The 12546-nt window shown below is 40.6% G+C and overlaps 1 protein-coding gene across 1 annotated transcript in view; it reads right to left on the bottom strand.

Moving 5' to 3' along the window:
- Positions 1-487: 487 nt before the first annotated feature.
- Positions 488-12546, bottom strand: part of exoc6b (exocyst complex component 6B) — a 128594-nt gene continuing 116535 nt past the window's right edge. Inside the window, exons 21-22 of the mRNA XM_078276557.1 lie at positions 8497-8609; positions 488-3462 (exon numbers count right to left, since the gene is read on the bottom strand). Coding sequence (XP_078132683.1) covers positions 3336-3462; positions 8497-8609 — 240 coding nt within the window. The 3' untranslated portion in view covers positions 488-3335. The remainder of the gene's footprint in view (positions 3463-8496; positions 8610-12546) is intronic.

Raw genomic sequence — 12546 nt, 5'->3', positions numbered from 1 at the left:
AGTCAGCAGAGGAAACCTAGAGCATGCAGAGTTTGTGTTGCTTTGGACTTGAGCCGCTACCCTCCAGTGAACACACACACACACACACACACACACACACACACACACACACACACACACACACCCTTGTTAATCACATCTCTGACAGCAGACGCCCCTGCTGTCTGAAAGGCCAAAGGTCACCAAGATGAGAGTAGTGGGTGAGAGTTAGATGATGTTTAATTAGTACGTCTTGTTTGATGTTATGACAATGTTACTGTGTCATTTTTTCTGCAGGTTGTGGCTGTAAAGTCTGTGACGCTCCATGTTTCCAATGGTTGAAGGTAAGCCCATTTACTCAACTACAGCTTTGATGAGTTGGCTAGCTTAGCATAAAGACTGGAAACAGGGAACGTATAATATATAACATATTATATATCCATCAACAATTAGATTAGGTTCATTGAAGTGACAGAAGAAAGTTCATAAAATAAAAGTCAGGACAAAATATTCTCAACAGTTTTACATTTATTTAATATTTGTCGCAACTGTATTAGTATTTTACTTTATTTTCATTCATTAGTGGTTGAATACAATAGTGTGTACAGTGCTTCTGTCTCAGTAAAGATTTCTGCTTTCAAAATACAAAACAAGTAGCAGCAACACCTGCAGTGTGAGGACTCTGGACACAGACCACCATGCAGGACTATCAATGTTAGAGTGGTGGATCGAACACGGAAAAGTTCTGTTACTTTGCTCATTACTGCCACGGTGTTCCCGAGCACAAAAATAAGGCAATGGGCAATTCAGACTGCAGGATTTTGGACAGGATTTAGCTAAAACTAAAATATCTGATTGAGACCATTTACAAAACTTATTTCTACAAACTGAAATAGATCAAATAACCCAGTTTTTTTTTAGACATTTTTGGTTGTGTCTCAATGTTTCTTAACAAAGAGAGAGACTTTTCCCTCAAGATTGAGATATATTAGTTACGAGAAAAAATATCTAAATTATGAGACTGTTTCCTTGTAAGTTAAGCGATACAGACCTTACTTTTACAAGAAAACATGTCTAATTTAAAAAAATAGACATTTCAGGTTGTACATTATGACAGAGCCGTTGATCAGTCATTATTTCCAGTCTGAAAATGAGCGTTACTACAGACTACTACTTGAAAAAAAAAAAAGAGCTAATAACAGCGCATAGCATTTTAATTTGTATCACAGAAAAGGTAAAGTAACAAAAAGACCTCCAGGAGACTATGAGATGAGGTTGAAAACTCTGGATGAAGCTAGTAAATGGACTTTGAGTTAAGACTTTTGTTTTTTCAGACATCCAACAGTTCATTAATGTTCAACGTCCAGCCTCCAAACACCAGTGTTGCTGCTTTATTGGCAGGAAAATACACACCAAATACAGCAAAGGCACATTCATAAACGACGGCCCCATTCCCTTACTAACACCTAAAAATAATACACAGCCAAGGATGGATGAATAACAAACGCACACACACACAAATACATAAATGCGCACAATTTCACAGTGCCGGCATGCACGAGTGAACACAAACACACATGATGTCGCTCAGTAAATCAAACATGGCAACTGATCGAAAGGAAGTGGAAGACTTAAATTCCCTTCTGACGGGGCCTGTAGGTTTGCATCCCTTTATAAAGCGCCATGATTAACACACACAAACACACAAAATGCTGTAGTTTCCAACGCTATTATTGCACCCAAGTTCGAAAGCAACACAAAGAGTGAAGAGACCCATATTAGCGCCAAAAAAAATATAATCTAGTGTAAATGTCATTATGTGCTGTGCTTCTAAACAAACCTTTGTGTGTGTACAAGTCGCCAAAGAACACACACACACACTGCTTGGCATATGTTTATGGAAGACATACAAGTGTGTGTGCTTAGCATTAGTACAATGCTTTCTATACAAATTAGTCTCTTTCTAGGCAACTAGGCAAACAAAACTATATACTTTATGGCAGTTGCCTGATTGAGGCATTATGCCCCTCCTTAAGACCCAGTTATTTATACATGAAGAGTAGAAAATGCAACAGGATAATGAAAGTGGAGAAATGGGTTGCCATGTTTAGACAACATCCCCCCCGTTTAAAATCCCAAACACTCACTGTGCTTTCAGCCGTTAAGAAGAGGGGATACGGTTATCGGATCTGAGACATTCAAGTGTTCACAGGTTGTATGTTAAGAGGGGAAAAGGTTGCCATGTTGCGTGCGTATCCCCCTTCATTAGACAATACTGGAGGAACAATCTGTTCATTCGTCACTAATATCTATTAGACCTAATGTTGATTACAGTGCTTTTCTAGCTGTAATATGAAATCATCCTCTCTGATGTACATTCAAAATATTCTGTCTTTGTGCCACAGTGAAGGAGAGCAATGTGGAAGACATTAAAAGTCGTCTGGGGCAAGGAGAAACTAAATAAAGGGGGATGAGAGCAGACTGCTTGACCAGCCACTTAGATTTTAGGAAAGGGAAATGGGAAGATTGTGGTGCAAAGAATAAAATCTATCAAAATGGAGCTACAAAAAAAAAAAAAATAGATTCTAGGAATCTACTGTTCCTCACAGCCAAAATTAACATGTTCCCACCCTGTACACCTACCAATATGTCTACAGCATCCAGTAACTGAAACTGAAGTAGAGAAACTCACTGTTCTTCCTAGTTTTTCTCCTTGCCACGTCATCTTAATGTGAATGTTTGCTTTTAGAGTCTGAACTGCTTGTCATTTTTTTGCCATTTTCTTAGCTGGTACCACGTAATTCGTTGTTGTTCTACTATTATTTGCTCTACTTTCTTGTTCTCCACAGGTCACAAATCTCACAAATAGACCGATAAGATAACAGAGAGCTTCTTTCTCTTCTTGTCGTCAGCTAATCAGACCAGGAAGTAACCAATAGGATGAGCTTAGTTGAGGCCTGATAACCTGCCAGTGTTTCAGTCCGACAGATGAAGTTCAAGTGAAACCCGCGCTGCCAAAAACGCGTGTTGTAGCCTCAACAGTTATGCTTGGTAGTCCGGGAAAACAGTGGCTTAGGTCAACCAATGAAATCAAACGGTATGACCTTGTTTATCCAATGAGCTTGTTGCAGGTTTACGCTGGTTGTTGTTGGGCGTTGAAGATGACCGATAGGAACTGGCTGTGGTTGTGGGAAGTTCAGTGGAGTCCAGCGAAGTTAAGGTGCATGGATCAGCCAATGGTTGCAGGGTTGAAACAGATCGATGGGAGTCTGCTTTTCATCAGGGCTGCGGATGGTTGAATTCAGCCAATTGAAGATGTGTGGCTTCAGGCCTGCTGGCCAATCAGGCGGCCCGCTCTAGGCGTGGTGCTGTGCGATGAGGTTGCGAAGCTGTTTGATGATGGTGTCGATGAGTTTCTGTCGGTCTCTGTCCGTCTTCCTGAACTGGGCAAAGACGTTGTTTTTTCTGCTCGTCTCCCTCATCCTGGAGATAAAGAGACGAAAAGAAAGGACAGGTGATGAAACGGAGGATGTGAAGGGATGTAACAAAGCAGCAGAAAGGAGGAGGGTGAGGAGGAGGAGAAGATGGGATTATGAAAAAGAAAGAAAAAGAAGAAATTAAAGAGGATAAAGACAAAAAAAAGTTGTCTGTTTTAGTATTTCATTTCACATTCTCTACATTTAAAAGGCTGTAAGTATAACAATACGCACTGAGTAGGTCATTTGATGCATTCAAGAAAACACACAAGTGCACAATTGTACGAGCATGCTCAGTCGAGACACACACATCTAGCTGCAGTACCTGTTTAATGGTTTTTGGTTCATCTGATCAGATTATTTTGTTTTGTTCTTGTTCAAGCCGAGCTAGTTGAACATGGACACTGATGGTTGAGAATTGGACTTCTATTATCTATGAATAATGAAATTTAAGATGGGGTATGACAAAAAAAAAAAGTTCTTAACTTCTTCCTACCCCTTTTGAACGTGAACAATATTATTTGGACTGCTATTTGTTGCTTATGATCTTGTTTGTTGTTCTTGCTTATAAGTTTGACTTTGTATTTTAAAATGTTAAAAGAATTGACTAAATTAAAAAAAGAAGAACGTTTTTAAGGTGTGCTCAGTGTCACATGAGACAGTGTGTGTGTTGTTTTGATGCAGAACGCTGCACTGTTATGGACCTCCAGGAAGTTCAGGGAGCCAGCAGACCAGACAAGCCCCAGCAGGGTGCTTCCTCCTGGGCACAGACGGACCACCGGGCCTGGGCCCTCTGGTGCACTGGAGAGGAAACACTGACCCTGAAGGACGCTCGACTGGACTGTACTGAACAATGGATGAGCACGTACAGTATCTCTGTGAGAACTTTCACAGGACGTTATCCGCAAAACTCAAGATTAAAACTTTTCGTTGCGTGTATGTGCGTTTGGTTGTGTGCGCGTGTGGTTTTTTTTTTTTGTCACTATCTCCAGCGATGTTGTAGCGATAACGTTATCGTTCATGATGATAGAAATCAGTTTCATCACAACACAAGTTTATTTTTGTTATTTGTGATGAGGATGTGGGCGCTTTTAACCACCCTGAAGTATTATTACACACCCAAGATTATTTCTCGTTCTTGTATGTACACGCTTTAGTATTTGTCTTGAAGTCTGTATACATGCCAGAATCCAACACACACACACACACACACACACACACACACACACGATACTCACGGCTTAAATAACCTGTCAAAACATGACAGAGAGGAGACAGAAAGAGCAGTTGAGATGGAGGTAAAGATGGATGGAGCTTTCAAAAGTCAAGTACTGCTACAATGACTGCTGAAAATAATTGTGATTTCCACTCCCCCGATATGCTTATTTGCTTTCTTTGCCACGAAAAGTTGGGAAGATTGATTTTAAATGAATGTCTGTGTGTAAAGCATTAAGCTGGAGTCAGGTGGTAGTTAGCTAGTAGTAGTAAAGACTAAACGGAAACAGCAGCTCGCTTTTCAAAGATAACATTTTTTATTCCTCTAAAGCTGACCAATAAGCAGGTCATTTCTTGTTTGTTTAATTTGTACCCAATCAATCTTTCTCCAGAATTTTAGATACCTTTAATTAGTGAGGTTTAGAGAACTCTGACTTAAAGAGTATTTTTGACATTTGGATAGAGCCATCTAGAAGTTTCCTCCTGTTTCTTAGTCTTTAAATGTTAACTACCGTTTTTTTCAACCTGGACCCTACAGTCAGGTCCATAAATATTGGGACATCGACACAATTCTAATCTTTTTGGCTCTATACACCACCACAATGGAGTTGAAATGAAACGAACAAGATGTGCTTTAACTGCAGACTTTCAGCTTTAATTTGAGGGTATTTACATCCAAATCAGGTGAACGGTGTAGGAATTACAACAGTTTGTATATGTGCCTCCCACTTTTTAAGGGACCAAAAGTAATGGGACAGATTAACAATCATAAATCAAACTTTCACTTTTTAATACTTGGTTGCAAATCCTTTGCATTCAATTACAGCCTGAAGTCTGGAAGGCATAGACATCACCAGACGCTGGGTTTCATCCCTGGTGATGCTCTGCCAGGCCTCTACTGCAACTGTCTTCAGTTCCTGCTTGTTCTTGGGGCATTTTCCTTCAGTTTTGTCTTCAGCAAGTGAAATGCATGCTCAATCGGATTCAGGTCAGGTGATTGACTTGGCCATTGCATAACATTCCACTTCTTTCCCTTAAAAAACTCTTTGGTTGCTTTCGCAGTATGCTTCGGGTCATTGTGCATCTGCACTGTGAAGCGCCGTCCAATGAGTTCTGAAGCATTTGGCTGAATATGAGCAGATAATATTGCCCGAAACACTTCAGAATTCATCCTGCTGCTTTTGTCAGCAGTCACATCATCAATAAATACAAGAGAAGCAGTTCCATTGGCAGCCATACATGCCCACGCCATGACACTACCACCACCATACTTCACTGATGAGGTGGTATGCTTTGGATCATGAGCAGTTCCTTTTCCTTCTCCATACTCTTCTCTTCCCATCACTCTGGTACAAGTTGATCTTTGTCTCATCTGTCCATAGGATGTTGTTCCAGAAATGTGAAGGCTTTTTTAGATGTTGTTTGGCAAACTCTAATCTGGCCTTCCTGTTTTTTGAGGCTCACCAATGGTTTACATCTTGTAGTGAACCCTCTGTATTCACTCTGGTGAAGTCTTCTTGATTGTTGACTTTGACACACATACACCTACCTCCTGGAGAGTGTTCTTGATCTGGCCAACTGTTGTGAAGGGTGTTTTCTTCACCAGGAAAGTATTCTTCGGTCATCCACCACAGTTGTTTTCCGTGGTCTTCCGGGTCTTTTGGTGTTGCTGAGCTCACCGGTGCGTTTCTTTCTTTTTAAGAATGTTCCAAGCAGTTGATTTGGCCACACCTAATGTTTTTGCTATCTCTCTGATGGGTTTGTTTAGATTTTTCAGCCTAATGATGGCTTGCTTCACTGATAGTGACAGCTCTTTGGATCTCATATTGAGAGTTGACAGCAACAGATTCCAAATGCAAATAGCACACTTGAAATGAACTCTGGACCTTTTATCTGCTCCTTGTAAATGGGATAATGACGGAATAACACACCTGGCCATGGAACAGCTGAGCAGCCAATTGTCCCATTACTTTTGGTCCCTTAGAAAGTGGGAGGCACATATACAAACTGTTGTAATTCCTACACCGTTCACCTGACTTGGATGTAAATACCCTCAAATTAAAGCTGAAAGTCTGCAGTTAAAGTACATCTTGTTCGTTTCATTTCAACTCCATTGTGGTGGTGTATAGAGCCAAAAAGATTAGAATTGTGTCGATGTCCCAATATTTATGGACCTGACTGTATTTTTCTCTGTTTTTGTGTCTAAGTGACTGATGGGAACAACAATCTTTGACATTGGTCCAGTATTAAGTGAGATCGCTGCAGTCGGCAGCGGCGAAACAAGTTACAATGTGAGTTAACAGGGCAATTGTGCAGCTTGTGTTTACGTTCACAAAAGTGCTCGTTTTGCCACTGACAGGCTCAGATTAATAATCTTTTTTTTTTAAGATAATTTTTTTTAGTTTTTCATGGCTTAAGGAGGTCGACCTTCCTGTTAAAAAGTAAGATCCTTTCTTAAAACATAAAAACATCCGCGAAATTGGTTCACTAAAGCCTCCAGACTCTATGGAAATAAACACTAATTTTAGCATCGTAAAATACACTTCATTCAAAGTCAACAGAAACAAAATAAAACTATGAAAAGCCGTTTTGGGCCGTCTATCCACTTTTCCAACCATCACAACTCTAGGTTTGGTCGAAATAAACACATAGTTTACAGATTTACATGTGATAATATGTTGGCTCTGTACATGCTAAAAGTATTGTTTTTTTAAATGGAGTCTGGTGGGTTTAGTGCTAGCGACTTCAGAGCTGTTTCTGGTTAAACAGAAAAGTCTCAAAGAGGTTTTAAAGTTCTATCTCTGTAGGGATCCTTTCCATAATGTTGTCAGACACTTAGAATATTAATCTGAGCCTGTCAGTGGCAAAAGCAGAACTTTTAGTGGACCAAATGGATGATGCACATTTACCCCATAGGGTTACATAGCAGCCCGGTCTGTGGCTGCCGGTTACAGTGTTCACGCTTAATACTGGACCAATGTCAAAGATTGTTGTTCCAGGTTGGAAAAAACGGTATTTACCCTTTAAGCTAACCACATCCTGGCTTTAGCTCCGTACCTAAGGCACAGACATGAGAGTAATATTCATTTCCTCATCTAACTCTCTAAAAGAAAGCCAATTAGCATATTTCGGGGGACAAAGGTTGAACCATTATAATGGAACCAGAGGACGTTTTGCAGTTTTGTCAATAAACGGTTATCAAAATTGTTGAAGAAGAATGTTCTGTTGGTCAAATAGCTGATTTACTGCCCCAGTCCTGTTTTAATAGATTAAAAGGAGGAAATAAGGTGCGAAGGAACTGTTAGGGAAATTATGATACATACTTTCCCTCTTGTTATTTATTAAACTGTTTGCATAAAATAATATTATAGTGATTACTATTTCTCTACTATTTGCATAGTAAGAAAACATAACACTACTTGTTCCCACAAGATAACATGGAGTCATTGTCTATCTTGACTGGGGCTCCAGGACAAAACATGCGTCTCTCTAACCAGATAAAGGGGACGCCATCGAGTCTGACCAGATAGAGGAGACAACATCTAAACTGACAAGATGGACAACTGACGACATCAAATTCTGTTATGATTGTATTTCAGACATAAATAAGCTACTGTTTGAGGCTTACAGCAGTCACTTTCTGTACTTGTGCTGTGAGTACTGTAAACTGATTCTACTTGCAAGTAAACTAAACTTTATTATAACTTCAGTGGTCCCTGTCTATTCTTGATAATGTATTTATTCTAACAGGAACAGAAGGGCCAGATAAACCAGAATGAGGAAAGCGTGGAAAAACAGACGTGTGGATGAATGAAGGGCTTCTCACTTCTCTAGCAGGGCCAGTGCCGTGTGCGGGCTGACTCTCAGGTATTTGCAGGTTGGTTTTCCGTAGTCAGCCAGGTAGGTCGTCCAATCCCACTGGGTGAACAGTTCCAGTAACTAGATAAAGGAAAAAAAGGGAGAGAGAGAGAGAGAGAGAGAGAGAGAGAGAGAGAGAGAGATTTACGCTGTTGACTCATAGAAACACCCCCAGATTCAATAATCCGTTAAGCCGTGAGAACATAACACCATCATCATCCGGCGCACCGTTGGCCCACGCTAACACACGTTGAGTAAGATTTGGTAACCAGTTTGCAAACCGAACATCTGAATTTGTAGCAACTTCAAAGCTGATGAGTAACGCTAGAGGATGTGAAATGCTGAGACAGGATCTGGCAGTTGTGTGAAGGACAAACTATGACGTGATTAGGCCGCACGATATGACGCTGATATGGCGATGACGCTGCTCAATTTCGCGATGATAATACTTAAAATAAATAAACACTAGTTTCACACCAACTCTCCAGATTTACAAATAGTGACCTTGATGCTTGTGTTAACTTCATAATAACACTTAACAGATGTCCTCGACATCTACTGTATTGCTCAATTTCAGGCATTTTTGACCTGGACATATTCAGGTAAACAAGCACAAACAGAAATGGAACAGAGGAGAGAGAGAGAAAAAAGTGATTGAGCCTGAAGAAGGTGGGGGGTGTGTAGTCTTCCTCTAAATGTCCCACATTTGGAACTGTTGTGCGCACATATATATATATGTGTGTGTGTGTGTGTGTGTGTGTGTGTGTGTGTGTGTGTGTGTGTGTGTAGGGCACGAACACACACACACACTCACAGACAGGCAAACCTGTAAGCCTTCAGACATTCACACACTGTCTCTCCATCTCTGTCTGTAAAACACACACATACACGAGAGCAGGGAGCCCCAGTGAACTCTGGGTAACACCAAACACATAGAGATCCAGAGAGAGAAACCATATGTGAGCGAGGGATGAGAGAAGAGGAGGAGAGGGAGGGAGAGCAAAACCACATGTGGGGGGGAGGGAGGGAGAGAGAGAGAGAGAGAGAGAGAGAGAGAGAGAGAGAGAGAGCGAGAGAGAGAGAGAGTGAAGATGGAAAGAGACACAGATGGAGAGAAATGGATAACAGCGCAGAGAGAACGGGGCAAAGGAAGGGCAGATGAAGATGGATAGATAAGAGCGAGAGAAGGGGACGGACGAGTGTGGCAGCGGGCAAACAGGAAGGAGCAAAGGGAGGACAGAAGCCGTGGCCGACACACTTTTAAATGTTGGAGAGGAACGATAGGATTCAGGAAGGTGCAAATTTTGACATGTCATTTCATTCTTTTATTAGTATAAAAAAATTGCTGTGTTGTCCTACTGACTCAGCTGTCTGACCTGCAGCACATTTGGTTGTTGAACAGGAAACAGAATGAGGGTCTATTTACTCCACCAATTGGGACGCATTGGATTTGTGGCACATTAGGAGTGACCTGAACTTGAAAAAGAGCCTCACAAATCTTTCGTGTCAGCTTTTATAGACGGCCGACAGGCAAACCATTTGATTCGGATCTTTATTGTCGTGTTGGTGAAATCTGTATTGCAGTCTCTGTTACACACCTCAATAAGAGTGACAGTCCAGTTCAAATCTAACGTTCATGGAGAGTATTGATACTGAGGCTACGTTCACACCTTAATGCTTAATTCAGATTTTTTTTTTGCTCAGATCTGATTTTTTTGTTTGGCTGTTCCCATTACCTTTCAAAATGTGGCCTATATCAGATTCCACTGTGAACTGTTTGCGGTTTCGAACTGACCCGCATGCGCAAAAGAACAATAACAACGACATCAGACGCAGCACGCTGTTGCACTAACGTTAGGGAGGTTATGGAGGAAGTAAGCATTTTCGCTTTTATTTCAAAATGTTTGTGCCGCAGCCGTAACATTAATGAGCTTCTTTCATTTTAGCTTTAAGGCTCTTCACCTTCCTTTGACACTGCAGCCACGTTCTCCTTTGTCCCCGTTCTTCCATTTCGTTTGCCATTTTCTTCAAAAACGCAACGGTTAAGGTACGATCCTTCTAGTATTGATTGAATTGAAGTATCACCCCATACACTAATTAGGTCTCAACACCTAGGGTTGGGTATCGTTGGGATTTTTACGATTCCGATGCCGAACTGATACTTTTAAAACGATTCCGATTCCTAAACCCAGGAAAAAAAACCTTGAAAAACGACATCAAAGAAAGGCTTTTACGTCTGCTTTGGTGAGCCCAGAGGGAAAATATGGCATTTTAAAAGTAGCCTACATTTACGGTAGCTAGCTAACGGTAGACTACAGAGAAAGTGTGATAGGTTTACGTCCGTTTCGGAGCGACGGAGGGAAAATATTTCAGTCGACACATTAAGTGGAACCGAAATGATGAACCGAATTTTGCGTTCCAATCCGGTCAGACTGTGTAGGAACCGGTAGGTTATCAACACCTCACTCTCCCTCCATTGACTCGCTTCATCACTGGTCTCCATTTCGTAGGCCTAGTCAAGTTTTTTAATTTTTCTGTCTTTTACTGTGTGTCACTTGACCCCCCCCAAAAAAAAAAATAAATCTTTGGGCCACTTTTGCCTGCAGTCTGAACGTAGCCTAAGTCTTGCTTTGAGTATCGATACATTAGATCAGGTTCTGGGCAAATACACATAATGACATAGCATAATGCTGTTATGTGCATTTAACTGATCTAGATAAGAACGTCAGCTGAACATTTATAATCTTTCACCAATATTGAAGAATTTACCAAGTACATTAAATTTGTTTGTGGAACAAAATACAACACTTCCTTAAAATCAACTCTCAGACATTTTAAAAAGTCTGATTTTGGACCTCCAAACTTCTACTTGTAGTTGCTATACATAGTTGTGTTTCTTTTACATCCTGGTTGTCCGGATCTGTTTATCAAATTGTTTTTCCAAATTAGGAACGTTTTAGTGTCTTTCTACGTTCTTATGATGCTGTGGCTGCCTTTTCAATTGATTTTTTTCTTGGTTTATTCTTGTTTTTGTTATCTCTTTCTTTGTCTTTGTAACAGACTCAACGTCATTGTAAATGAGGGCCGGCCCCTTAATGATCTCTCGAGTATAAATAAAGGTTGAATGAATGTTTCTTAAATCTGCACACACATACTTTAGATTTAGGTGTTTGCTTCTGTTGTTATGAGCTAGCAAACTATATAATGGCTGAACTCTCAGATCTGGATCCTCACCAATACCTAAACCATTTTTATTTATTTATTTTTTATATATATATATATATATATATATATATATATATTTATTTATTTGCAGGATTTTGTGAAAATTGACTTTCACTTCTGAGACATCCTGCTCGACAACAGACAAGCTACACAACGGTTGAATAAGCACGGTGGAGGTAATGACTCCACACTTACAGAACATGCATTTTACTTAAAGGGATTGTTCAGACTTTTCTGAAGTGTGGTTGTATGAGGTACTTATCCTGTTACCTATACTAGATCGCCTGCTGCCCGCAGGCAGGAGCACCGACACTACTGAAGTTGCGTTAAAGCCGAGGGACTAAATGACTTAAATGGATGATGTAGATTTGCACCAATTTAAAGAGTAAAGAGCTCTCAAAGTATCCTTAATGTTTTATATGTTCACTTTAGCATTATTAAAATGGATGTTCCTCCAAATCTGGCTTTAGAGTGAGAATACAAGACAAATGTCTAATTTGGACTTCCTGATCTTTTCCTCCATCCCTCTTCCTTCCCACACTTCCCTTCCTCCCTCTGGCCCTTTCACTTCTGTATACACCTCTCTCTCTCCTTTGTCCCCGACTTCACCCTTTGCTCGGCCGAGGTTTGACCCGCTAATCTGCCCGCATCAACAAGTACAAGCACACTCGCACAGGCTGCATGGAAACAGGCTCGCACATAAACAGGTACACACACACACACACACACACACACACACACACAAATAAAGGCAGTTACATAAAGCACAGACATTATCCGGCTGTGAGGTTAC

This window comes from Sander vitreus, chromosome 19 (assembly GCF_031162955.1).
Source record: "Sander vitreus isolate 19-12246 chromosome 19, sanVit1, whole genome shotgun sequence".
Lineage (NCBI taxonomy): Eukaryota > Metazoa > Chordata > Actinopteri > Perciformes > Percidae > Sander > Sander vitreus.
This window is presented reverse-complemented; position numbering and strand designations above follow the sequence as displayed.